This window comes from Heliconius melpomene, chromosome 20, assembly GCF_056956725.1.
Source record: "Heliconius melpomene rosina isolate 202511_hmr_F chromosome 20, ASM5695672v1, whole genome shotgun sequence".
NCBI lineage: Eukaryota > Metazoa > Arthropoda > Insecta > Lepidoptera > Nymphalidae > Heliconius > Heliconius melpomene.
The window spans coordinates 5933605-5961472 of record NC_140408.1 but is presented as its reverse complement, the minus strand read 5'-3'; the positions used below and the strand labels follow the sequence as shown (position 1 = coordinate 5961472).

General features: G+C 34.3%; 3 protein-coding genes across 7 annotated transcripts; 1 reads left to right on the top strand and 2 right to left on the bottom strand.

Annotated features, from left to right (window-relative positions):
* The first annotated feature begins 8 nt into the window (after positions 1–8).
* On the top strand, positions 9–12935 carry Nup154 (nuclear pore complex protein Nup154). The gene is made up of 25 exons (XM_085204661.1): positions 9–190; positions 316–453; positions 531–687; positions 898–1131; positions 1478–1659; positions 1751–2022; positions 2155–2286; positions 3030–3157; positions 3740–3931; positions 4386–4528; positions 5082–5250; positions 5563–5921; positions 6001–6136; positions 6570–6684; positions 7020–7176; positions 7351–7437; positions 7875–8062; positions 8558–8696; positions 9243–9336; positions 9713–9893; positions 9960–10194; positions 10607–10841; positions 11459–11579; positions 11990–12170; positions 12461–12935. Exons 2-25 carry the CDS (start codon positions 316–318, stop codon positions 12530–12532), a joined length of 4047 nt encoding a protein of 1348 aa, XP_085060787.1. The 5' UTR covers positions 9–190; the 3' UTR covers positions 12533–12935.
* LOC146527722 (neural cell adhesion molecule 2-like) lies at positions 12603–23050 on the bottom strand. Of its 5 annotated transcripts, none has more exons than XM_085204662.1 (16): positions 22302–23050; positions 21607–21724; positions 20924–21114; positions 19046–19183; positions 18365–18568; positions 17546–17721; positions 17199–17349; positions 16728–16864; positions 16320–16473; positions 15802–16017; positions 15242–15423; positions 14921–15110; positions 14352–14528; positions 13663–13934; positions 13122–13439; positions 12603–13034 (listed from the first exon to the last, which is right to left on the bottom strand). In XM_085204662.1, the coding sequence occupies exons 1-16, from the start codon at positions 22372–22374 to the stop codon at positions 12993–12995; spliced, it is 2739 nt and encodes a 912-aa protein (XP_085060788.1). In that variant the 5' UTR covers positions 22375–23050; the 3' UTR covers positions 12603–12992. The 5 variants fall into 5 exon arrangements, with proteins under 5 accessions (XP_085060788.1, XP_085060789.1, XP_085060791.1 ...); XM_085204663.1 differs by having other exon boundaries at positions 20924–21111; XM_085204665.1 differs by lacking the exon at positions 20924–21114.
* A 439-nt stretch (positions 23051–23489) lies between these two features.
* Positions 23490–25387, bottom strand: LOC146527721 (uncharacterized). Its single transcript, XM_085204667.1, has 4 exons — positions 25138–25387; positions 24919–25056; positions 24068–24305; positions 23490–23620 (listed from the first exon to the last, which is right to left on the bottom strand). The coding sequence occupies exons 1-4, from the start codon at positions 25263–25265 to the stop codon at positions 23504–23506; spliced, it is 621 nt and encodes a 206-aa protein (XP_085060793.1). The 5' UTR covers positions 25266–25387; the 3' UTR covers positions 23490–23503.
* Positions 25388–27868: the final 2481 nt, after the last annotated feature.

Genomic DNA, 27868 nt, shown 5'->3' with positions numbered 1-27868 from the left:
TTGGCGTAACCGTCGCTTGTTTTTAAAACTAAAAACTTAATAAGAGTAAAGACTAAATGTCCCAAGTGTCCGGTTTTGGTACTTAAAAAGCTAAAAATAGTTTGTAATACGACAACTTTGTTAAATATGACATTTTAATTATAATAAACATAGACATTCACGGCCAAAACAGTATTAATACAGATGCAAGGTGAGTAAATAAGAGTATCGTCAACTATAAAATTTGACAGTATTTAGTGACAGTGAAACATACATAACCTCTAAAAAAATAATAATATAAAAATTTTCTAAAATCATGTTTTATGGAAATATTAGATGCCGAGTGTGATAAGTGAATCTGAAAGACTGAGACAGCCTGAAGCACCAAAGATGCAGCTTGAGTGCTTAGAACTTGCTGGATGTACTCTTGATCGGTATATAAGTGCCGACAATTCCCGCCCTTCGTTTTTGGAGGTTTGTTGCAAAATTTAAAGTTTAATTACTGTCATACTACTGATATTTGTTTCATTTTTGTATTCTTATATCATTAGATAACTGGTATAGCGTCTCAAGGAACCCCAACATGCAGTGGCCTAAATGCAGGAGATTACAGAAATTTATCTGCTTTACTCAATCATCCAAATTTATCACAATTGAAAATATTGAACAAAGTTCCATTGCCACCGGAAATAATGGAACATTTCGCCCGTATCCTTTATATAGACTTGGACTAATATTTCTATTACAGTTAACATTTTTATAATTATTGTGCTTCTTTAAACAAATATGCCTAGTATAACTAATGATAAATTAAATGTTCATTATGCATTGCACACATAATGAACATTTAAATTATCATTAGTTATATTTTGAAAATATAAAAAAAATAAAAATAATATTCCTGATAATATACGACAGATATGCAGTGCCATTGTTTAATGGGAGTTTTTCCAGAAATAAGCAGGGTATGGTTGGCAATAGATAGTAATATTTATGTTTGGGCCTTTGAACATGGAAGTGATGTAGCCTATTTTGATGGCCTCGGTGAAACTATTGTTAGTGTGGGGTTAGTGAAGCCTAAACCTGGAGTTTTTCAAAGTTTTGTTAAATATTTATTAGTATTAACAACAACTGTAGAAATAGTGGTATTAGGTGAGTTGATGGCAATTTTATTTTTTTCTATACAACAAACTATAGAATTTTTACAAAAAATATAACTGGAAATGATTGTTTTTTCTTTTTTCTTTCTTTGGAGTTATCTAACTATAAAATTTTAAATATACAAAAATCTCTTTTATTATTTATAAAAGAGAGTTACAAATACATATTGCAGGATTGGTCACTGTGCTTCGGCACTGTAACCATGTTGTTAGTTTGTTAAAGACCCATAAAGCGATTTAACATATTAAAATATCACTAATAAGACTACGAGTCTTTATCTGTCAAATATGTGTAAATGGTTATAATAGAAAAAAAATACATTCATACTTTTAAACAGGGGTAACATTTTCAAATAGTAAACAAGAAGGAAATGCAGATTTTGAAGAAATACACCTAGTGCCTGAACCTGTTTTTGTTTTACCTACTGATGGTGCATCAATGTTATGTGTCAAATCTACCTCAAAAGGTCGAATATTTATGGGAGGCAAAGATGGTTGTTTATATGAAATAACATATCAGGTAAATTAAATCCAGTAATTAAAAAATAAAGTCCTCTAGTTATTCTACAATAAGCAATTTATACAAATGAAATTGTAAATTAAAATTCCAGGCACAATTAGGATGGTTCGGCAAACATTGTAAAAAAGTAAATCATTCCACAAGTGCTCTGTCATTTTTAGTACCTTCATTTCTTAATGCCGCTTTATATGATGAAGATCCCATAGTAAAAATTGAAGTAGACAATTCTCGTCACATTCTGTACACATTAAGTGAAAAAGGTTGTATAGAAATATTTGATTTAGGAGCTGATGGTGAAGGTATAAGTAAAGTGATGAGATTATCTCAAGGAAAGATTGTGTCGGCAGCTTTGGATATTGTCAAGTAAGTATAAAATTCAAAAATTTAAAATTACTTATTATATAGTAACCAATTATGAAAAGTAAAGTGGATGTGTAAAGTATTATTATTAGTATTATATGAAAATGTTTTTAAAATATGTATATTTTTGCCTAGGACATTAGAAGCTAATAACTTCAAGCCAGTCATAGCAATATCAGCTGTGGAAGAAATGGAATCAGATCATGTTAATTTAGTAGCAGTCACACAGACCGGGGCTAGACTTTATTTTAGTGCTGGCAGTGGAGAGTAAGTTAATTTACATAATTCTTGATCTATATTATATTAACGCAAGATTAAATTTTGCTCTCATTTTTACAGTAGTATCAAACCCTGGAAAATCAACAATTTGACAGTTGAATTTTAATTTTAAAATTGACCCCTTTGCTAATGTCACTCAGCAACATGAGATTTCATATCAGGTTGTTTAAAGTCAAAGTTCAACAATCTGACCACCACAAGCCATTACTAGACAAAAAACTTACATCAACAAAATACTAATACTAATTAGGTATTAATAACCCATACATTATAGACTAATAAAAATCAAAATCACAAGAATGTCTTTTTTATTGCATTTAAATCTTGTGGTAATTTTAGGACACAATATATTATATCCCTACACAATTACACATTACATTATTGTAATTGGTTTTATCATATAAATGACTGCCATGTTAAATCAAAACAAAGGATTTATAACTTCAAGTTCCTTTGAAGGATGTTTATATTTTGATTTATTTATCGTAATTTGAATATGACTAACTGGAGTACCAGAATCTTTATTCAATCAGTTTATTTAACACAATATGTTTATTATACTACACAATATCTATACTACTATTTAATTTATATTTCTTAAATATACATCTATTAATGTAATATACATTTGTTTAATACTCTACATTTTTAAGTTGCAATTGTTATATTTTAAAAACTTTTAAAAAAATCATATATAGCATAATGTTGGATGAAAACAAATATGTTTTTAGTGCCAGCCAAGGTGGATCCCAAAGGCCGCATTATCTTTCATTGCTTCATGTGAGACTGCCTCCTGGCTTCACACCTAATGCCTCAGTGCTGAAACCTAAACAAGTGCACAGTGCTGTATATGACAATGGTTAGTATGTTTTCTTGTTAAATGTCCTTTTATTTTATATACTTTTGAAGTCTAGTAAGAAGAGAAGCGAAATGTAATATTAGCTATTTTGTTAAATAATTGTTAAGTTAACAATATAATGACATATTTTATCAAGTAATCAACACAACCTTGGTGTATAAGTTATTATCAATATCAGCGCATTTCTTTGTTAGATTTATTGATGTCAAAGTATGTCACTTTGCAAGTATGGCACCCAATGTTTAATGAAAAAAAATTAAATAACTCGACAAGAACTTTACGAATTATCGCGCCTACATTACGAGAATGCATATTTTAATATCGACAAAGAGATGCCCCCGTCCACTCCGTCGCTCCTCACCGCTACCCCCCGATCACAACACTAAAAGTACAGTAGAACGCGACATTGAGTCATATACTGCGACAGTTTGTACAAACGCACACAATGACGAATATTATGCACACTACTGTACATGTGCCAGTTAGACTCGTGCCAGTGTTCACTAACGTCATAAAGTATTTGTCGGTCTAACCATTTACGTGGCAATTATCAATTAAATATATATATTTTAAACTCTCCAGGTACACTGGTGATGGTGTGCTCGTCGGGCGGCGGCGAGGCGGAGTCACTGTGGTGTCTGTCGCGCGCTCTTCCGGCGCCCGGCTTCAGCGAGGCGCACACCGTGCTGGCGCTGGATGGGCCTGCGTGGGCACTCACCGCGCTGCCGCCGCTGCACGCCGACCACATATCACCTGCGCTACTTGCCAAAAAAGGTCAGTTTTGTTGTTTATATTTTATTGATAAATAAGCAGAAATATAGATATACTTTATGGTATACAGAGAGAATACAGTAGAGAACACAAAAATATGCAGAAGTTGCCTTGCTAACATCAATCTCTAACTGGCATTTTTCTGGATTAGTGCTTATTAAGAACATTCAAAAGATTATGAGAAATTTAATAAACAGACTTAATTCTACTAGTCACTTAAAAACAAATTATATACTATGAATACTGTAGTAATACTGTGGTAGTCAATAACCAGGATAAGCGTGGGACTGTAAATGCGACAGTAATGCCTTAAGAATTTAGCAGAAAGTGGGGAAGGAAAGTGTCTTAGTGACGAATGGAGTGGCTTAATATTAGGTTCCCAAGTTCGCTCTGCCTACACTGCTTTGTACGACATACAGCTTGAAGTACAAAAAAAATATGTTAAATATTTTTTTAGAAATTTGGTCATCATCACGATGGGCGGTGGTGAGCGCGTGGGGGGCGGCGCTGCTAGCGGCGGGCGCGGCGCCGGACCTCTTGCGTACCTTATTGCGCGACTACCGCGGACCGGACGCGCAGCCGGTCAAGGATATGTTTCAGGTATAAAGACGTACAATCCATGTATACTTATTTCGTGGCCATACTAGTAATCAATGACCCATATGGTTTGCATATATTTTTATGAAATGTGATCATTTTATGTTATTGTAAGTGACAATTTATTTATTTATTTATTTATTTTATTTATTTATTTATATTTTATTTATTTATTTATTTATTTATTTATTTTATTTTAATTCTACACCTTATTTTCTTTCTCTTATAAATATACGACTTTGTTATTTTATTTAGTTTTATACCTAGCTATTATATTATATAATATTTTGTAAAAAGATAAATGTTTTAAAACATATGTAATACTTTTCTCCTTATGTTTCTACATAATTAGTCTCAATCTAACTTGGTGAATAATAACCCACGTGCACTTATGAATATTGGGGCCATTATGGTGCAGTGGAACGACATCCGACTCTAAACAAATAATGTGTCGAAAATAGGCTGGTGCGTGGGATAAATTTGTGTCAACACTGGGTTCCCTCCACCCTTTATATGCGGGATATAGCATGAAGCTAAAAAAAAAGTTGTATTTCAGTTACAAGGAGCGGAGCAAGCGTGCGCGTGCGCTGTGTACTTGGCGTGTGAGGACTCGTCGGGCGGCGACGCATCGGTGAGCGAGTGGGCGGCGCGCGCGTTCTTTCTATACGGCAGCCAGCCGGCGCCCGTGCCTCTTTTTACGCACTCGCAAACCACTAACGTCATTGGTATAAGTCTTTTTAATTTTTGTATCTCTTAATGGGAACAGAGTATCTTTCCCAGAGTATCTTTCTCTGTCTACTAAAAAAAAAGCTGTGGAGTCTAATTCCCACGCGGATTATATTTAAATTATATTCATTTCCTCAATATAGTAACACCAAGCCCAGCATTGAGTTCCGCCAATCTCTTTAATCATTAAATGGTAAATCTCTTTGATCATCAAATGGTAAAATTGCTACTAATTTTACAATAGTAAATATGTTATAACCCTGAAAATAGATTTTATAATTGTCAATATGTTATTGTCATATTTCTTTAAGGTTCTCCGAAATTTTCACCGCGACAAGTGTCAACACCAATGTCAACAAGGCCTCAAGATCAAATGAGGCAGGGTCAACTAAATCAGTCCTACCAACAACTACAAATGAACCAATCAATGGGTATGCCAAATCAGTCCATGATGCCTCAAGGGTACCAACAAAACATGATGGGTCCAACCAATTTTAACCAGTCTTCCTTCATGGGTAATGTTACACAGCAACAAAGAGATAACTATCCGATGCAAGTGGAGTACAGTGCGAAACATAACGGCCTATATATTTATGTGGGAAGGATATTCTCTCCTATATGGAATTTGAAATGCGTTACTAAATCAATGACGGCTGATAACAAAGAGCTTGTAAGTAAAATTATACATATTAGTGTATTAAATCTTTTGTATATGTGATACTTTTAAATATTAAAGTTTGTTAATTTAGATGTCAAGCAAGGTAACTGGTGAAGACTGTGCATATATAGTGAAGAAATTGCAACGTGTGTCTGCGTTTATGCGTGTGGTAGCCGCTACGCAGCCTGAGGAACAAGCGTCTTTGCATTCATTAAAGCTGTTCATCAGTTAGTATTTTATTAACTTGGTTTTTTATGTTAGACACTATTATGTTTACACAGTACAAAATAAATTCTCACCCCACCGATGAACACGTAGATTTTTCATATGTGTAATATGTAAATACATATTATTAAAATGTAACCAAGTGTAACCTAAACATGTAACGGTGAGAAAAACACTAGTTATCAACAAATTAAAGTAAAATCATTAAGATAAATTATTTATGAGTAAAAAATATAAATAAAAAATCAAAATGAAATCAGTTTCACGCTGTATCCCGCACACAGCAGGATAGGCAGAAGGAACATAGTGTTAAGACACTCCATTACCCTCTTTCCGCCGAATTCTGGAGGCATTGCGTGTTGAGAACTCAACGCCGCGCTTTTTGCCTCGATAGAATTCGTAATTACATCAATAATCTATTTTTATTCTTTATAGCCATGGCAATAGAAATGTTGAGTCTTTGGAAAGTACTTTGTGAACACCAATTTCATGTAATAGCAGCTAGCCTGCCTCCTGAACAGCAGAGTGCATTACAAGCGGCGAGTTTTAGGTATGTTATTTTTTTTTATATATATAAATTTCCTGTATATATTTTCTTGTCACTCCACACCTAAACGGCTGGATCGATTTAGAGAAAATTTTGTGTGTATATTTTTAAAAGTTCTCAGATGGTTTCAAAATACGTTGAATTTCTTGAAAATACACCATAAATGATACTGGAATAGTAGTACAACTTTGGCATGATGAGCCTATTTTGATAACATTAGTAACAGACAAGACAATGTCTATCGGGCTTGTAGTATTTTGAAAAATATGCAACATTTGCAGATCTTGCAAATATTTTTTTTTATATTATAGAATTTTTTATTTCTACTTTGCTTTTAGGGAACTATTGGTAGGAGGTCAAGAAGTAGCATGTTTGTTGTTGGGATCCCTTGTGGCCGGATATCTACGCGATAACGCCTCCGTTGATGGAATCTCACAAAAGCTTAGGCAACTTTGCCCCACTTTATATAGACAAGAAGATGCCACTTGTTCTAAAGTGAGTGTATTTTACATTGTTTTATACAGATTTTTCATTCTAAATTCTTTCTTTTACAAACTTTATCATTTAGTAAACATCTTTATCATTTTCTTTATCATTTTAAAGTATTATATTATGAAATTAATTTAAGTAACTTTGATAGTTTTTTGTAAATAAATATTACTATTTCAGGCGAATGAACTCTTAATATTTGCAAAGCAGCAAAAAAATCCAGCTGAACGAGAAGAAATGCTTCAACAAGCTTTGAAACTTTGCAAGGTAATTATAAGAATTTGCTTGGTTATTTTATTATTTGATATTATTTATGAAATAGGCCGGGCAGAATAGTTTAAAATAGCCATGACTAACCTCAGCTGAGGCCAAGGGACACAAGTGTGTGAATGTAAAGGAAAAGTGAGGGATTGGAAAGGATATAGCGTAAAGCTGCAACTGTAAAGCCTTTCGTGACGCAGCGCTACTGCATCTGACTGTAAACGCAACGGTTGTTTGATTACCGCTCAGGAAATTAACTATTCTCATTTCCCCACTTTGGTAATAAGAGTTAGTGTGGTGTTAAATTCCTTTAGTCAGAATGCAATGGCTCAAAAATGGCGTTGCGTAAGGAAAAGTGTCACTGTCTATGATACTAGGCTCCATCTGCCTAACCTGCTGTTTAGAACATGCAGCATGAAGATAATGACAAAAAAATGTTTTAGGATGTAGCACCTAATGTGAATCTACCTCTTGTGTGCTCTAAACTGGTGTCCGCTGGTTTCTACTCGGGTGTGGTGGAGCTGTGCGTGGCGTGCGCCAGCAAAATAGACCCGCAAGATAAAGCGCTTTATTACTACAAAAGCGATCAGCCTTCGCAGGACAGAGAAGGTCACTTGGCCTACTATAGAAGGTATTTGAATATTTTAAACATATTTAAAGTGTTCATATGTTGCTTAGTGTATTTTAAATATAATCATATTTCAAATTGAATTCAATTCAATTCACTTTAAATAAAACTAAAATAAATTTATTATTATTTGTAATATGTATATAGAAAGAGGTCCGTTATTTTTGTTTAAAATGATTTGGACAAAAATAAGCGAATGAAAAATTCTATTGTGAATGATATTGTGTACCTTTTTTAGGCATACGGATATGGGTATTGTGGTGGTAGAGAATGGCTCCATCTTCGTTCGGTAGAATTATTATGCTTAAAATATTATTTTTTTCACTGCTCTGGATTCTGTTAGGCCAAGCGCGGCGTTGAGTTCTGACATTCAACTCGCAAAGTTTGGAAAAATTTTTGGTGCTTGGAGAACAGATTGTCTTAACACTAGGTCTCTGTCTATTGGTATGCGGGCAAAAATGGGAAGGTGTTTTTTTAAACTCATTTACTTTATTTCAGAATGGAAATGTACCGCGAGGTTTGTAACGCACTGGACCGCTTGTACGAACGGAGCGCGGACGCGGCCGCCAACGGCGCGCCTGCTGCCGCCTCCGCCGACGCGCTGCATGCCATGTCCGCTGCTGATGCTAATTGCCAGGTTATTTTTTTCCTTGTTTTGTGATCACAGAAAACCTGCGTTTTCTGCTCGGATTCGAGACGGATGCGTGCCTTAAGTCCAAATATTAACGCGGCACTTTGTTTTACATTATGATGGAAATGAAAATACCCTTTTTCCCCGAGTGGGAGCCGAACACATAACACCAAGTTTACATTAAAATTTAATTTATAATTAAATGAGCGTTATTCATATCAGACTTTTACATATACTGTCGAATAATTAATTAAATCAGTATGCTTAAAAGTGCATTGGTAACACACGTTTGAAAAGCAGTTGTGCTGAAAAGAGCAGCATAAAATACATTAATTTTAATCGAAGAGATTTTTGAATTAGCTTATTTAAAAAAAACGCTGTATTAACTGAACTAAGTTAATATTAAAACGCAGAAAACTAATAGGTGCATACTTGCTTTAATATGTTATTTATTAGGAGAATAAAAAAATATTATTATTCTATAAGGTGAAAAAATAACAAGAAAGCGTGCAATCCCTTTAATATTTTAAAATATTATATATTAATTTATAGGGAAGAAAATTGGTGTGGGACTGCTTGTGTAGAGATGACGAAATTCTACACGTCGCTGTGTACGAGTGGCTAGTATCGAAAAATCTTGGATCAGGTAATGTGTGTAGTATGTCAAAAAAAATTAGAATGGGAAATAAATTATAAGTGATATAATATTTTTTCGTTACATTAAACCATCAGATTTGAGTTTCTCTAAATCTTTTTGCTATTTTTCTTTATTGGCCATATTGTTAAGCCTAGCTGTTAAGCATAGGTGGAGGGAACTTACTGTTAAGACATTCCGTTTCCCAACTCCTCAATTTTCGAGGTAAAGCGGGTTAACTGGCGAAATTTAACGCTGTTCGTCTTGTTACCAGAGTGGGGATATTAAAATGATACTTTTCAACACACACTTTCACAACTGTCCCGTTTTCAGTCACACTCACAGTCATATCCAAAAAAAATCAAAATATTTTATGTGTTATAATTAGAGTTGCTGTCTCTGAATGGAGCCCCACCTCCGTCGCTGCGCACGTATCTGCAGGCGGCGGCGCGCCAGGCGCCCGCGCCTGCCGCGCTGCAGCTGCTCGACCTGCTGTGGAAGGTTCTAGAGAAGGCGGGCGACCACCTCGCCGCAGCCCACGTGCTCGAGGGGCTAGCCACCAAACCTGGGTATGTTGTGTTTTAATAGCATAGCAAAAGTGTTAAATAAAGTTCATTTAGAATTATATTTTACAGTACGGGTGCAACGTTGGCGCAGCGCATGTCGTGGGTGTCGTCAGGCGTGGTGTGCGTGCGGGGTGCGGGCGCGCGCGCGGCTGGCGGCGCCGAACTGCTGCGACGCCTGGAGGAGGCGGCCGAGGTGGCGCGCGTGCAGGCGGCCGTGCGCGCTGCCCTCCGCGCCGCGCCCGCTGCACACCCTTCCGCGCACCTCCTGCAGAGGCTAGACGATGAGCTACTTGAGATCACGCAGGTAAATGCTGGTTGCTCAGACCGAACCCTTAGTTTATAATTTAAGGTATTGCGTATCGAGTGTCATTTCCCCAAGATGAGATAGAAGAAATCTCGTTAAGAATCAGGCTGTTTTCATAACTCAATGTGTAGTATATAAAGTATATTATATAATATTAGTGTTACAAATTAAATTTATTAAATTAAGTAATATAAATCTAATTTCATTTATAAGTTACTAAAATAAAACATTTTTCTTCAAAAAAAATATGAAAGCCAATTTTAGTATTAAGAGATGCATGGTCGTTAATTTGACTACATGTCTGGGAAGTTTAAAATAGTTTAGAATTGTTATATCTATATACAATTAAAGTGGAAGTGTGTAATACACATTGTTTTATCAAAATAAATCTACATAAATAAAAAAATATCAGCTATACGAAGAATATGCGGACCGCTACAACCTGTGGGAGTGTAAACTGGCGATAGTGCAATGTTCGGGGCACAACGACGCGTTGCTGGTGGAGAATATCTGGAGCAACATCCTTGGTGAGGCGGAGGCGGCCGCACGTGCGCTCGCTTCACCCGAAGAACGCTTAGCATCCGTACTCAGTAAACTTACTGCACTGGGCAGGGAGTATGTCAATACTGGGCACTGCTTCCCATTGTGTGAGTTATTCTTTAATTTTTTTTAGAGAATCTTATTTACTGTTTTCCGCCTAAATTCGAAATATGCTCAGTGTCACTAAACGCCTCCCCAATTGGAGATGGAACTCATGACTATCTTGTTTACAGTTAGAAGCTGTCTTATTTTGCCACGATTACCTTAATTAAATACACTTATCACTTTACCTGTATCTATCTATTTATTTGTCAATATAAAAAATATGCAATAGTATTTAGGCCAACTTCTGGCGGACTTTTTTCAAAATTTACACGAGTTTGAATCCGATGGCAGTAGAATATTTACATAGCAGATATCTGACGAATTTCTTTGTAATAATAACAAAGAAATAGAATGAGAGTTTTGTTTGTTAGCTTTTTAAACACTTTCGTATTTATTACTTTTACCTTTATGTTCATTGTATCATCGAGGTAATAGGTAGTGCTAATTATATGTTAAATATCTATATATTAAGACAATATAAGTATGAGAAGGCAATATGATTTTATTACTCTTCTATATCTCTATAGATATATCCGCGCTTTTCTGATATTTATATTGCCTTTCTGATGGAAACCTTTTTAATAATTATATTATAATATTATACATTCATCTGTTACAGATTTTATCGTTCGACAATTAGAAATAATGAGCTGCAAGTTACAAGCCGAAAAAAGTATGGTATTTGGAGCTGTGCTTAACATTGGAGTATCTTTGGAGCAGGTGTTAGATATATACACAAAGTGAGTGTAGTGTTTTTGTATTTGAAACAATTTCATAAAATAATACTATTATGTTAAATCATAAAATTTGTTGGAAAATTGTACTTTTTGATAATAATTTTAAAAATTGTGAATAAGGCTCACGCCGATTAAGGTTCCATTTTGTTTTCTTGAAGTACAGGCTCCAGAATGTATATAAAAATCAGATTCACTTAGCCTTACGTTAAGAAACTCCATTCCTTATTTTTCGTCGAAATCTGCAGGCATTGTGTGTTAACTGGCTGAACTAATGCCGCGCTTTGCCTCGACACCAGAGCGAAGAAATGAAAAGGTCAGTCGTGGCGCTACACTCAACGAAATTTAAATAATATTTCATCGAGTGCAGCGCCACGACTGACCTAATGTTTACACGTGTACATATATATTTGCAGGCTGGTGAGCGTGAACGAGCGCGTGTGGCTGGGGTGTGGCGACGAGTCGCACGTGTGCGCGGCGGCGGCGCTGCTGCTGGGAGCCGCGCGCGCTGAACTGGCGCCGCTGCCGCCCGCGCCGAGTCGCCGCGCCCTCGCGCGTTGCAAGGACCTGTACGAGGCCGCTCTGTCCGCGCTGCAGGTGCCTGGTGTTCCTACTATTTACTATACGACTCCATTATCCAATCTCCCCTCTCGCTTCCTAATACAATTTGTTGCACATATACCTTTTGTTAAAACATTTTTTATAGAACTGTTTTTTGTTTCCATTACTTAATTATATTAATTACTGGTTGGTATGCTAGCCGCTCCGCTCATTTACCTTAAAGTGTTAATTCCACGCAAATGGGCGTAATAAATCATAAATTTAATTGTAGTTATTTGATAGCCATTACTCACACATAAAAAAATTATATATTTTTATTTTTGCAGAGCCGGCCAAATACACAACACCTCATAGATAAGCTTACAGTTGCGCAGGCGCACCTTGATCGTATGGATTAATTTAAAATAATAGGATTCCGAGTTCATATGAATACAATGGTTTAATTTAGGAAATAAAATTGCCTTGACATGTTTCTGAAATAATATATTTGTAATTACAATAAAATTATAAAAGTTCATATTTTGTTACATCAAATATTTAGAATGATAAAGTAAAATATTGTATCATTTCATTTAATCTATAGGATGGCAGTGAGTGACTGACAAATTAAAATAACTTAATATTTAATCATGTTCAGTATCTATATATTTAAGTGCTATATACATTCGATGCGATATTGTAAGCTACTTAAATTACTTATTTCTAAACGTGCTTCTACAAATAAAAAATATTAAAGTGGTTCTGCCAGTCATAGTCCACTGTGATTTCTATTTTTGTAAATAAATTGTCATTCAAAGTAAATTTGTTGTTTCATTCTGTTACTTCGTGATTTTTATACAGTGAGATCTAAATAGACATTTAAATGTACGTATATTTACTTTCGAATCCATATAGCAAGTCCTTTAGAAATAAAACAATATTAATTCACTAAATGTACCTAAGTATAAAATTGCACTACGAAGAATCATCGAAAGGATTCGTGTTTACCTGATCGTCATCTGGATACGTGTAGGCAGTTTGTGTGGACATCCCGGGCATTGTGGGCATAGTGGGTAGTCCCACAGTGTTCATATACTTAATTGGGTCTCTGTTGACGGAATTGTGCCTGGTGATGGTGGTATATGTGGGGGTGCACTTCAGCGGCACGTCCCGTATGCGCGCGGCGGCGCGGTAGGTGCCGAACTCGTCGGGCGGCGGCGGCAATGAGAACCCGTCCGAGTTCTGCGTCATTTCTGACGTTTCGTCGCTTATCTCCTTGGCTGCTTTGTGGCGCATCTTGCGCGGCATCGTGTAGAACGTGTTCATCTAGAATAATGTTAAACTTGTTTATAACAACTAATAAGTAGTATTACTGTTGCATTGTTGTGTAGTGGCATATTGGATTAATCTTTTTGTTTTTTTTTAATGTTCTACGGACTTGTTTGTAATTTTATTCGTGTGTTTAAATATCATTGTTAATATTTGATAGTTTCATGTAAAATATTTGCTTAGGAGTCTGTTTAACCTTCGAATTGGAGGAGAGTCATACCGGCTTAGGCACATTGTAGTCGGCATCAGTGGGCAGGTGAACAACGAGGTGGTCGCACAGCAGGTCGGCGTCCCTTCTGCGGTTGATGTTCTGCAGCGAGTGACGACAGGCGGCGAGGCGCGGCGCGTGCGGCGAGTGCGCGTGGAACGAGCTGGTGCGCTGAACGTCGTACCTCGGCGGGTACTTGGTGACCGCGCGCCGGAACGACTCCGAGCGCCGCACGTTGCACTCGCTGCCCTCGTCGCTGTCGTGGTATGTCTCGCAGTTTGATTCTAATAACAAGCTTTGAGAAATCAACTATGTTCCGACCGTTAGCTTTATAGTCTATGCGTTTAGGTTTAGAATAGCTAGAGGTTTAGTTAAAACATATCGGATATTAAATAAGAAAAGGATTATTGTTTATAATTTTTATGCGCTGCTTGTACCTGTAGTTAATGTTGTTTAATTTAATGTTTTTTTATAAGCCACATAAATATGACTGTCGTCAGTCCGATTTCCATTCGAAGAAAAGAAATATTTTCGTTCACCTCATTCTGGTAACAACACAAAACGCGATATTGAGTTCCACAATTTAAAACGCATGTTTCAAAAATTGAGCTGAGACAGTAGGTTTCCTCTGTCTACCCTATAAATATACCAGATACTGCGTGAAGTTAATATATGTTAACAACGTCGTTAGAGGGGATTACCATCAGTGTTGTAGGCGCACAGGGGCGGGTCGGGAGCGCGCGGCGCGTCGCGGGCGGCGCGCTCGTGCGCGCACAGCACGAGGCCGCACGCCGTCAGCGCCAGCAGCGCCACACCGCCGCAGAGCGCCAGCGCCAGCGTCGTTATGTTCGTGACCGCGCTGATCGTCTCCCGCGTTGCTGATTATTTACAGTTAATGTATAACTTGATTAAGATTTTATTACATACGGATTTAATTTCAAAAGTTTACAGAAGTTTTTGAGGACGTTGAACAGCATAACCTCTGACTATAAATACAAAGGTTGTGGATTCGATTGTCACTCGGGGAAATGTGTAATTTTCATATCCTCACTCAAGTAACAAAACAAACGCGGCGTTAGTATTGCTAGTGGGGAACGAAGTGTTTTAACACTAGGTTCCCACTGCGTGAAGAAAAAAAACTAGGGTTTTTACAAATTTTATATATTATAAAAGGGTTTCAACTTTCAAATACTAAGTTAAATAACAATATATCTTGAGATGTTGATAATTATATAAAGTTAAATGTGCGCTAAAATGACAAATATGATACCTTCACTTTCATCAACGATACTGTCCTTGTCAATCTCAACGCTTGCACTCTCCCCTTTATCATTAAACGCGAGAATCACAAATTTATAATTTTCTTGCTTTGGTTCCTCAATCATAAACTTGGGTTCCATATTAATAATTGACACGATTTGATCTTCGGTATCCAAAGACATTACCATAAATTTAAATTTCTAAAACAATAAAAAAAATGCTCAAATACCTCAAAGTAAATGAAATCAATTTTATAATAATTATATGTAAACTAAATTCCATTCAGAAATCGAATTTTATAACTAAATTTCTAAATATTTTCAATAGTCACCTGTTCCAAACCGCCGCTATAACTTTTATCGCAGGTGACCGTAATCTCTTTGGCGGTACTCTTGACGGCGAGGCAGTCGGTGGGCGCGAACGGCACCGTCTGGTCCGTAACCATGAACCTACACTTACTCGTTTGCAGGTCATTACTAACCACTCCGTTGACTCCCCAGCATGAAATTTTAGCTGTAACCGCAAAATAACATAAATCAATGTAGATAATCATATTTACTTATGGCAATTACTACTTATATCAAACAGTGGACTTTAGTATCTTAACTTTCAAGTTCTTGTTTCTATTTTTGTTATTAGCTTCACGGTGTATCCCGAACACAGCAGGGTAGGCAAAGGGAATTAAATCAAATCATCATGTGTTGAGTAGCGGAACTTAACGCCGCGCTTTGCTTCGATACCAGAGGGAAGAAATGAAAATATATATTTAAATAAACATATCCCTTCCTCGTGTGGGGATCAAACCCTCAACCAGTCGCGTATACAGTCACACACTTGTGTCCCTGCGCCACGACTGGCCTCTCGAATTTAAATATTCTAAATGCTACTTACATGTGGTTCCATTAGGTCGCTTATACATTAACAAAGGCTCCGTTGTCTCTAAAGTGACGGGCTGGCTTTCCCGTGGCTTTGCATCCATATTCTCCAACAGCCAGTAGTAAGTAGTCGGTTCTGGGTTGCCTTTTATTTTACAAGTCAGATTGACACATTCGTCGTCCCCTACACCGTATTCAACTAAGGCTTCGTCGTCGTCACAGAAAGGTGGATCTAAAATAGTTTTTTTTTTTCATCTTTAAACCATAGTACTTATGTTGAAATTTCACGACGCTTAGTAATTAAATTTGAACTCTTATATTGTTTTTTAAAAAATAAGCAAGAAGTGGAAAAAGAAATGATGTCATCAGATTCCTTCTTTCGGCCAAATGTTATAATTTATTAGGCGGGTTAGTTAGTGAATTACCCTGCCTCCCCACATTCCTACGCCCACGGAGTTAACCAATAGTTAATAAAATGTATTCAAATATAATAAAAATATATTACTAGTTAAAAAATATAAAAAGTAGCATTACATGTCACGTCAATAATGACGGGTTCGCTGTAGGTAGAGCCTTCGTCATTGGTGGCAGCACAAACGTATTCGCCTGCATTTTCCTCGCTCACGTTTGGAAGTGTTAACACTGGTACTACAGCTTTCTCATATACACTGTGAGACAACATATCTTCCTATAATATAAAATAGAAAATTGAAAATGAAATCATATATAAGATTAAATATCAATACTTATGTTTTAACAAATAAAGCCACGTAGGGCTAAAAAAACGAAAACAAAGTCAACACCGCGCTTTACCTCGACACCAGAGGGAAGGAATGAAAATATAAATCATAATAAATAAATAATGATTGGCTATTAAATCTTAGAACAGATACCTATAGTAGACAAAAATATTTACTAAATTAATTATTGTTGACTAGTTACCTCATGGAACCAAGTAAGTTGATAAATAGAAGGATTTGCTTGGTAGCTGCAATTCAATGAAACGTTCGAACCCTTTATCACGGACAGAGTGTTGTTAATGAGCTCCTCGTCTACGTCAATTTGTAACACTGGAGGATCTGGTGAAGAGATAAAATGATATAACAGTTTTTTTTCAACTTCATGTTGTATCTAGCACACAGCAGGGTAGGCAGTGGGAACGTAGTGTTAAGACACTTCGTTCCCCATTTTACACCGAATTCTGGAGGCATTGCGTGTTGAGAGGCGGAACACCCGACACCAGGTTGAACAAATGAAAATATCAAAATATTTCATTTCCTCAAGTAGGAATCGAACCACAACCAGTTGCGTACACAGCCATACTTTGTGTCCCTGCGCTACGACTGATATTATAACAGTCATTAATTTTATTAATTGAAGCTGAGTTACACATACTATTAATTTCCAACTTACAGAGAACGGTGAGAGGAAAGCTAGTAGCGCAGATGAACTGTTCGGCGCGCGGCTGGTGCGCCGGCGCGCAGCACGTGAGCTGCGATTCGTCGTACTCGTGCGTGATGCTGAGCTGGATCTCGCTTACGACCAGGCGTTGAGACGAATCTATCTATATAAGAAAACTTGCTTAACATATATTAATACAATTAACAGTATATGGTTACTAAATACGAAGTTTTGTAGATGTAGCTAGTTAAGTAGGTAATTTTTTATGTTTAAATGTTATAACTAATGTTTATCGTATCATTACATTTCTCTTTTTAAGTTAGCACAAGACAGTAATTGTGAAGGAGTTTGACATTTACCGTAACATTCTGCTCTAAGTTCACTAGCTGTGAATCATCCAGTCGCCAAATGACGGAGGGTAGCGGGCGAGCTCCTATGACTCGGCACTGCAGCGCTAAGGGTTCCCCCGCGTGGACCCTCCCGGCAGCCACGTCGGCGCCACCCGCGGGCCTCACCGAGACCAGCTGTGGTGGTACTGAATATAAAAATTACTTCTACTTCGCCATGTTCGTCTACACCAAAAACGTTTATACTCTATGACATGTAATATTTTTTTAATAAGATTTTATTTGTAGGCGTGTGTCAGAGTTTTTATAGTTCTTTAAATATGATCACAATTAGTAACCTACAATACAAAATAAGATCTCCATTAGCAGGTACTGCACTAAAGTAAACGTTACCAGGTTTTTTTAATTTACATTAAAATATTATACACAAATCCCTTTTTGTTTTGAGCAGTGTAGAACTATATTTAGGTATGCCTAATATTAAATGGCGTTATACTTAGGTGGCGCTAATGTTATAATTATCATGACTTTGAAATGTGATATGTATGACAAATACTTTCTTATAAGAAAGTATTTTATACATTGACGTACAGATTTAATAAAACTAGTTTTTTTTCAGCTTTTTTCAGCAACCCAAATTAAGCAAAACTTTCAACTACAGAACGTAGAACTATTATTGATTAATTCCTTATACCAAGTGGGGATCGAACCTACAACCATCGCGTTTACTATCAAGCCTATTGCACCATGATGGTCTGTTAACTATTGTTTATACAATATAAACAACGGAAAAGTGTAGTTTAATAAAATTAAATAATAGATTATACTTACAGTACATATCAATAACGACATCAATAGCAAGTTTTTCCGTTTTTTCGTTATTTTCAGCATAACACGTGAAAACTCGGCCGTGGTCTTCTCTGCCCAGAGGACCGTATATAAGATCACTGCGTACACGTTGCTCCGAGAGCGGTGTGTTAGTGTTTTTGAGAAATCGTTGCTCCGTCCACCAGGACAGCGTTGGCTTCGGTTTACCTATCATATTAATAAAGAAAATTTACATTATAAAAATGGTTTTTGTAGTGGTCTATGTACTGTTGTGACTGCCATTTAGGCATTCCAATGATCTAGTGCCTATTCATATAAAAAGAAAGAGACAAACAATCTAAACGGTTTTCACATATGATTTTACAAAAAATCCAATCTAATAATTTTTTTGTCACTTCAATAGTCTTAAAATCAATATTGTACTAAAATTTAAAATATTTTGTTATATTACAAAAATATTATGTTAAAAAAGTCGGTCGTGGCGCAGGGGCACGAGGATGTGACTGTAACGCGACGGTCGTAAGTTCGATCCTAGAGGGAATTTTAATATTAAGCTCGCAGTTGACATCTTACGGTGACACAATGCCTCGAATAATTCGGCGGAAAACGGGCAACGAAGTGTCTGGGTTCCTTCTGCCTACCCTGAAGAAAAAAAAATATGGTAAATGGAAATTATAAAATTACCTTCGTAAGCGACACACACGAGGTGAATCGTATCTCCTACGTAATAAGGGCCAATGTTTTTGCTGGTGTTAGAACCAATACTAGCCATCGCAATTCGGGTCCCATTCTCGTGCACAACCCATAACCTTTGCGGGGGTTCTGTAGAAAATAAAAAAAAGTAATATACATCGGTTCAAAGAAACATTTTCTCTACTTTTTGGTAATATTTGGAAAGTAAGGAAAAAAAAATGTTGACGAACCACCATTCCCTTTCCAAATTTTGGGTTTCAGAACCTTGCTTTCTCTGATCAGACATCCTAAGAGGTTATAAGATTTGATCTTATACTTAGAAAATAATAAGAACTAAAAACTTAAGTGAGACATAATCAAGTGGATGGTACCGTAATTAACATATTATAGTAACAATTAAAAAAAAAATTGTTCATAGTTTACTTAAAACTTATGCTATACGAACTATATACTAACTAAACGAAGAATTGAAACTAAACTAGACAAAAATAAAAAAGTGCATAAGATTTTTACCAATTCAAATTATGTCAATAAAATTATTTTTTTAAACAAGTTTATAATTGAAGAAAATTTAAATATAGTTATTATGTAATATTTACAACACGTAATTGGTGGTAAATGGAGTGAATTGTTCCGGCGTTGTCAGCTTCCTCATTAACCCGCGGACCAATTAATAGAAGCCGGAGCGCTATTTCACTAGAAAGGTAAATATTTGCAAACCAGCTTTCAGATAACCGTTTACTTTCATTGATGTAAAAAAAGAGATAAAGCTGTCATAGCTATAGCTTAAACTTCTTTTTCAGATTTTTACCAGATCGTAATACTTAATTTTCTGATCATCATTATTATTTTACAATTTGAGAAATAGTAGATAACCTACCTATACAATATATATAGAATTCTGACAGTGCAATCAATATTGCAAGTTTAATAATATTAAAGCTAAAAACACGTTTTACTATTTAATTGTTCAGACTCTAAACTATTCACCTATTCAGACATTGCTGTGGCATAATAGCACAATGTCTGACTGTAAGCCCGGCGCTTGTGGATTCTATTTTAACTCGGTAATGTCTTGATAATTTGGCGGTGAGTCGAGAACGGAGTTCATCACTTCATCCACTTTCAGCCCATTTCACCCAACGCTACGCATTGTTTAGCCAGATAGAGTAAAAACTTATAAATCTGCTTTGAACCCATAGCCATTGCTATCAATCAAAACGCAACTCTACTACGATGTTTATGGTATTTTTTTGGTTTACGCTTAATTTTGAACATAGTAGGGTAGATTAAGGGGAACTTTGCCTCGTTACCACAGCCTAGAAATGAAAATATTAAATATTTCGTTCTCCGAGTAGGAATCAAACCTAGAACCGTCGCTTTTAAAATAGCACGCTTATACCACGACAACCTATAGTATAGTATTTGGTGTGTGTGATTATGTCGTCTTATAAAATTAATATATTCTTTAGGTCTTTCTATGATTAAGAATCTTAAAATTGTGATTTATCTATGTGTGCACGTGTACAAGTCCTAGTATCTAAGATCGGCTTACAGCCTTACAGGCTTCTCAACTAACAGTCAATGTTAATCTACTCAAATATCGTTGTATAGTGTAGTCTTTGGATATTAATATATCAACTTTTACAACCTTCCAAAAGAAATATAAATGTAAAATAAAATAAGAAATGTAAATAAAATCAATTCAGATTCATATTTCAAGAGCTCTATTTTATTAAAATAGTAAATGTTTTCGTGGACTTTACGACCCATGTCACTGTTGTGCATAAATAGTTCCAAAAGGTATAAGTTTTCAATTAAAATCAGTCCAGTTATAGTAGAGGAAAAATTAAATAGTTATAAACTTGCCAATAACAATTAACTGTGTATATGTCTTGCGTGTAGGGCTGCTGACGAAGTCTGCGTGACAGAGGTAAAGGCCGGCGTCAGAGGGACGTACATTCAGCACTTGAAGCCTGTCTACTCCGTCGCTCTGAGAGACCAGCCTGTACCTTTTGTTTGAAGACATCACACTCCCTTCTCCGCGCTGGTCCCGACTGCTAGTACAATTTTTGCCATGTATTTTTTATATTCAATGTTTAGATAATTTTAAATATTATAAAATGAAAGAATCTGTAGGTGACTCATGGGTCACACGGGTACATTATTAAAATTACCCCTGCCTTCATATTATACTAACTTTTTTGAAGTTATATTTTATAATATGTAGGTATATTAATGTTCATCAATGAATGAGGCAACAAATATAATTACAATGTCAGTGGGTTTGTAGTAGGGTCCGCCACGCGTTTAAGGTCACAAATCATTTTCCAATTACGTTACGATGGGTACTAAACTAAATGTTGTTCTATACATTAGGACTAAATATTGTACAACTAAAAGGCCCAAAAAAGTAATAATTTGTCAATTTTGGCGTCATAAAAACATTTGTGTAATATTTTTTCTAAATGTAGATATATCATAGATTGTCTAAACGCCTATTATAAGGATAAGGCTACTTAATTAACAAATATTATAGTAAAAATAATCACCTATAAAAGGCAGTTGTCGATCCATTTCTGTACCACGCTAAGATATTCAGTTTGTCATCTGCTTTCTCAGCAACGACGATGCAAGGCAATTCCGCAGTGTTCCCTACGACTCCTTCCACTGAAGTATGATTGTGTTAGTGTAAACAATATAAATGATATGTAAATCGCTGATAACTATTTTAAATGTTTATATGATGACTATACATAATCATTTAAATAAAGTATTTATATAGTTTTAAAAAACCGATAACGACAAAGCCACTCTAGAAAGGGTTGTACATATTTTGAATGAATTATTTTAATATCATCATTAACAACAATATATTTACGTAAAAAGTTAAGTGGAGATAAAATTTTGGACTCAACTCACTAAGAAGTAAAACTCTCCAGACAGTAATTATGCATTTTTTGAAGAGATATGCTTCAATTGAATATCTACCTACTTATATTGTGGTTGGAGTTTACACTCATACCAAGTGAGAATACTTTTGCCAATAATCAGGATATACCTAAAGATTACATTTGCAGTTTTCAAATAATGTAATGATTAATCTTGTAATATTATAAAATTTAAAGTTTCTTGAACATTTGTTTTTTTAATAAATCGTAACTAATTATAAGGTTTATATACGAAAACATATTAAACAATAAAGATTAGGCCCAAAATAAAAAAAAATACATAACTATCTACTTACCTGTAATAACATCCTGCGCTTTGGAATTTTTCAGTATCAGTATCGCAATAACGCCCAAAAGCGAACTTTTCATTTTCCACAATTAGCACAATAACAAATTATAAATATTTAATTTTATATATTAGTTTGTGATGCGCAAAATCGTACATATTACGAGTCGAAGTCGAGTTACGGCGCGAGCAGCGCTCGAGTGGGCGAGCAGCGGACACGCGCTTCAATTGGCGCGTTCGGTTGCAATAAACGGTGCCGTCGGTCCAGGGAGCCTCCGGGTCACTTCCGGAGCCCGGCCGTGACGTCACGCCCGCCCGGCCCGTTCAAACACTGCCACTGCCCGCTTCATCATTTACCTTACACTTTTTAATTGATGAGGTCGAAACAATTGCGATTTAGGTCACATCAACTGGATTTACTTATTGTGCGGCTGTTTTGAGTCACTTAGCACTTCCGATTTATTTATTTATCCTCCTGAGGGTCTGCTTCCTTTTTCACACAATAAACAGGCACTTGATTATCATGTAATATTTGGGTATATTTTTTTCCCTTTATTCTCCATTTTATAGGCCCCACTAGTAATTCAAGCATGACTTAAAGTTACTTACTATAATTATGACTAACTACGGATCTATATCCGATCCGATCTATGACACAGATAAACATTTTTTTTATTTCGCACATACATTTTTATGTTGACAAATAAAAAAAAGGCAGACAAACGCGAATCGGGCGAATCGGGAAAATTTGAGGTCTCGAGTTTTTTCTGAAATTCGTGTAATATCACTTCCACATCCAAGCTTGTGATTACGTATCCATAAATGCGACCACATGTCCGCTTATATGAACACACATCTATACTCCTTACAAATAGATAACTTCTTATTCTAAATACACCAAACCAAATCTAATAAAAATAATTTTATTTTTTTAAAACATCCTACCTACATTAGCACAAACTCTAAAAATGTTACTTGAAAAGATGTCGAACTACTTTGACATTTTCAATCCAACATAACTAAGTTGTGATATAAGAATTTCGACTTAGTTTTACATTACAAGAATTTATGGCCTAGTGGCCAAAGTGCTTGGGTGGTTTCTAAGTGATACAAGTTTAAGCACCATTACACCCAAATTATCATGTTTTCTAAAATAATAATTTAAAGTATACGGGTTTGATAATGAAATATTTAACAATATATTTCACACTTTTACTCAAGATTTCTTAAAGAACGAACAAATAAAATTGCTATGACAGTTGCAAGTGCACTACCTAGAGACCCAATTAATATTTTTTTAATCTTCTTATTTTTTGAACTTCTTGTTATCTGTAACAAATACGCAAAATATAAGTATTTTACACTGTGACTGTTAAGTGTAAATCCACAGATGTGGCTATGAATACTGATATTTGGTGATTAAATTCATATAATTATAAAGATCTCTTAGTACCTACAGATATAAGATCTGAAGAACTATTACTACTGATAATTTTATTCACACAGTAGTAATAAATAGTTCTTCAAATCTTAAAATAATATTTTTGCAATATACATAAGGTGTGGCTTAGAGATGGAAAAAGAAATGAAATGGATCTACAATAAATAACATATCTGTTATATCTAACTTCCAATTAAGATATAAAAGATATGTTCAACATATGTTTAAAAAGTAACAAATACAAATCCAGTTCTTTTTAATCTTTAATTCAAGTGTTATATTTATTTATTATAAAATTACCTAAAACTATGTTTGTTCTTTTTTGTTTAACTCACCTTAACTTGAGTATGTAGTGCAATATCCATAGAATTTAAAATGTTTGTCATATTACTCAGTGTGGCAATAGAAATGTTTGAAGCATATTTATCTTTGTATATTAAGCAATCCTCAATTTTTTTCTTTTTGAGGGCTAGAGAGTTTGTCATCATACTTAAGTAAATTCTATATATATGTTGTGCATTTTCCTCTAAAATATCTATTATTTCCATGAGATCTAAATTAGATGCATGAGCTCTGCAAAAATACATAAATATGAATATACTTACTTATTAAGAAAACATAGAAATTTGAACATCGTGGGATTTGAACCTGCACCTGTTTGGAAATTGTCAAAGTACCCTGACCAACTAAGCCATACAATTGTATCGAGCTGTTGAAATTTTTATATGCTTGTTTCAACTTATATTTGTTGATAGCATCTCTGTAGGGAGATTTTTATAAATTTCCGCTACCCAAAGATAATTACTTAGAATATTCATTTGCCAAGAGAGAATACTATTTTCTAAGTGTTATTCTACACTTAGGAAAGAAAAAAAGTACCAGTATTTTCCTTTCCTTTTTTAAAGTGTTTTTAAAAAAATGTTAATCAATATATATTTTTTGGGAAATTGGTTTTATATTTTTTCTATAGTAAGAGATATCTGAGTATTGATTCTATTTTTTGTATTTTATTTTTATAAACTATGGGTTAAGAGATGAAACTCAATATCCAGTTTTGTCTCATAAGATCAGGAAAATGGAAATAATACTACAATACAACTGCGTTCTGCTCAACTGTGTCACAATGAAGTCATATTATTCTAATGAAATATAATTAAGCCAGTTTTCAGATTATCAATAATCTTACGGTTGTTTTTCGTCATAAATTGGTAAATTTTTGACTTCTTCTATTAATCGTACTCTTATTTCATAATCATCGACACCTAATTTGTCTAAATCTTCATCTGATAATTCCATCAAAGTAAGTTGGCCAATGTTATGTTTTCTATAAATAGAAACGTAGTAGCATTAATTAATATTTTTTAAAAATATTCTTCATAAGTATCAGTAGGATAATCTTAATTACCTAAATATTTCAATATATTTTTCAGCGCCTAAGCCAATCAATAAAGCACTCATTGTAACATCAAATCCCGTTGGATCAATCAGATTTTTAGTAGGTAGCTTGCAAATTTCATTAGACGCGTTGTCCATATTAAAATCTGCTTGTAATTTCAATATAATTAAAGTATTTATTAAAAATAAATGCTTGATTTGTTTGTCAACAAGCTATTAAATTTAAGCATTAATATGGTGTCAATTGTCAAAGTCAAAACTCAAAGCTGTCATGAGGAAGCATGTCAAAAAGAAACAATAATTAAGAACTGTACAGAACATAATAATTATAACAAGCTCCTACCGCACTAGCTATAATCAATTTTGTTGCGGTATCATTAAAACAAATATAAAGTAGAAAATTGATATTAATTTATTACTCAATTTAACTAAGACTTCATTATAGTATTAGATAAGAAAACGCAACACTCTACATAGATGGCGCTGCTAACACCTAGCTCAAAATCTGATTGTCGAATTTTAAACTGATAAAAATATATTTAATGTCCTCTACATTATTATTTGTAGTTAAAAGCAGAGCTTAAAAATATAGTATCTGTGAGTAGCAGAAACCTCCTCACGTTTAATTAATTTAAATGTATTTAAATTATTCCTTTTTACTATTAAGTAATGTATCTGAGCATTTTTTAACCTAATTATCAAAGCTCCCAGGAACTATTAGTTCAGTCAAATTATATCTTTTAAGTTTAGTTCAGTACTTAATTTGAAGCGCTTCGAGCGTGCCAGTTGAGCCCAATTACTTCGCCAATGTCAGGTTGTATGGAGAACACAATATTTTAAGTTTCTAAAACCTTTAGTGAAATAATGACTTTTTACAGGACTGACGCATATGACCGCAATTTGGAACAAAGTTCCTTACGGCAGGCTTGGAAGGGATAGGGATTTCACTGCGTGACCGAACTGAAAAAAATGTTATAGTAAAACCGTAAGAAAAATGCGTGGAATAAAACCGTTAAATGAGACGTCCGCAGGCGCGACATTTCTATGTAATTTTATGTTGTCAAACAAAAATAAAGAGACATATTTTGTTATTTTAGTTGATAATTTGAATTACGATGTTTTTTTATTTTAAGTAATTTATTATTTCCTAAAATACTGAATTTCCTAAATACTTTCTTGTACTTAAATAAAAACTAATCAGCAAAATTTAAGAGAAAAATCAAGAAAACCTACATAAAATTGAGCACGACTTTTTTTGCAATTTTTTTTCGATTCTACATTAGCCGAAGGAACTTCGTTCCTACCTCGTGTCCCACGACACCACATTTAATTTTTTTTAAATAAAGAACAGTAAATAGTCTATGTATATGTTCATGTTTCAGATTCTTTTTGAGTCAATAAAACTTTATAGTTTATATTATTGCAACTACTCAACTATGTATAAAATGTTCGTATATTTTTTTATTTCTTTTATTCTATTAATTTTATGCATTCAGTAGTTCTGACTTATGCTAACAATATTATGTATAATAATTTTTAAACAATGAGCGTACGAGAGGTACATCTTTTTAAAGTTTTATCCCTATGAGTTTCCGTAAAAAAGAATATAAACTAAACTACTGAATAAAAGTAAATGAAATTTGACATGCCATGAATATGTTAAGGCCTAAAGTAACTTTAAGGATAGTTTTCATCCTGGTGTTCAATGCAATTCTCGTAAAAATAATAAAATATATACAGAGTATAATAATGTCGATGACTCGAAAGAAAAGCTAATTTGTATAATTTAAACTTCTTAATTAAGTCATTATCTCAACTATTTATCACTTTATTAAGGTATGTATTTTATAAAAGAATAAATTTTAATTAATTGTTTTTTAATGTAACATAAATATTATCTTAAGCGGCAGCGGCATATTCTATTCGTACCACGAATAGAATATGGACCTAGTGGGTACGTATATTTGTCGTGGTTAACTAAAATGGCTAAATATACAAACAAGTTAAACATAAAACTGTAATGAAATAAATTTTGAAACTATGTGAATTTTATTTGTCAGTTGATAAATGAGAAAAATTGACACTGTGTTTAAAGTATGTGGTGATGTGAGTTTAAATGGAAAAGAGACTGCTTGCATGGTATGTGCATTATATCCTCATTCTTTCGTTTATATTTGTCATGTAAAGATCAAATAAATAATGAGTATTTAACCAAAGTATATATAACAATTTAAAGTTACCTTAATAAGACAAGAATTTTATGCAATTTTATTAATTCTATTGAAATTTTGTTCGTTATTGAAAAAATAAAATATTTTTTTTCAATACTTGTTGTGTTTGTATTATTTATTTTAATATACTTATAACTGATATTACTATTTTAATTTTAAAGCTATACAATAAACTTTTATTAAATTATTTTATCGTTTAAATAATATTAGCAATTAATCGTACAAAAGATTCGAAACAGGCCGTTATTATCGAACGTTATTTAATAAATTGCACATGTTGTATCAGTTTCGTTAAATTGCATTAGCAACATGTTTATCACTTATATAAAACAGTATGTCGAACACATGATAGTGTTTTTTATATTAATTTTTATTATACAAATATACTTTTAATGCTTTATTATAAATAATTATATTATTTACTCCGAATAAAAAGGTCGTTATGATAAATTACATTCTCTTCTTTCTGTAGTTTTTTTTTATAAAAAAAGAGTAGATACTAATCCCTCT

Bases quoted from the DNA above. Each gene is read 5' to 3' on its own strand.
- LOC146527721 (XM_085204667.1), bottom strand. From the start codon at position 25,265: ATGGACAACGCGTCTAATGAAATTTGCAAGCTACCTACTAAAAATCTG. The intron at 25,057-25,137 runs GTAATTAAGATT...TTCTATTTATAG, and splicing joins AAATATATTGAAATATTTAG to AAAACATAACATTGGCCAAC. The intron at 23,621-24,067 runs GTGAGTTAAACA...TATTTGTTACAG, and splicing joins CACTACATACTCAAGTTAAG to ATAACAAGAAGTTCAAAAAA.
- Nup154 (XM_085204661.1), top strand. From the start codon at position 316: ATGCCGAGTGTGATAAGTGAATCTGAAAGACTGAGACAGCCTGAAGCA. The intron at 6,137-6,569 runs GTTAGTATTTTA...TATTCTTTATAG, and splicing joins TTCATTAAAGCTGTTCATCA to CCATGGCAATAGAAATGTTG. The intron at 9,337-9,712 runs GTAATGTGTGTA...TGTTATAATTAG, and splicing joins ATCGAAAAATCTTGGATCAG to AGTTGCTGTCTCTGAATGGA.
- LOC146527722 (XM_085204662.1), bottom strand. From the start codon at position 22,374: ATGAAAAGTTCGCTTTTGGGCGTTATTGCGATACTGATACTGAAAAAT. The intron at 18,569-19,045 runs GTAATTTTATAA...TTAATATGATAG, and splicing joins CGTGTGTGTCGCTTACGAAG to GTAAACCGAAGCCAACGCTG. The intron at 17,350-17,545 runs GTAAATGTCAAA...TTTCTTATATAG, and splicing joins ACTTAGAGCAGAATGTTACG to ATAGATTCGTCTCAACGCCT.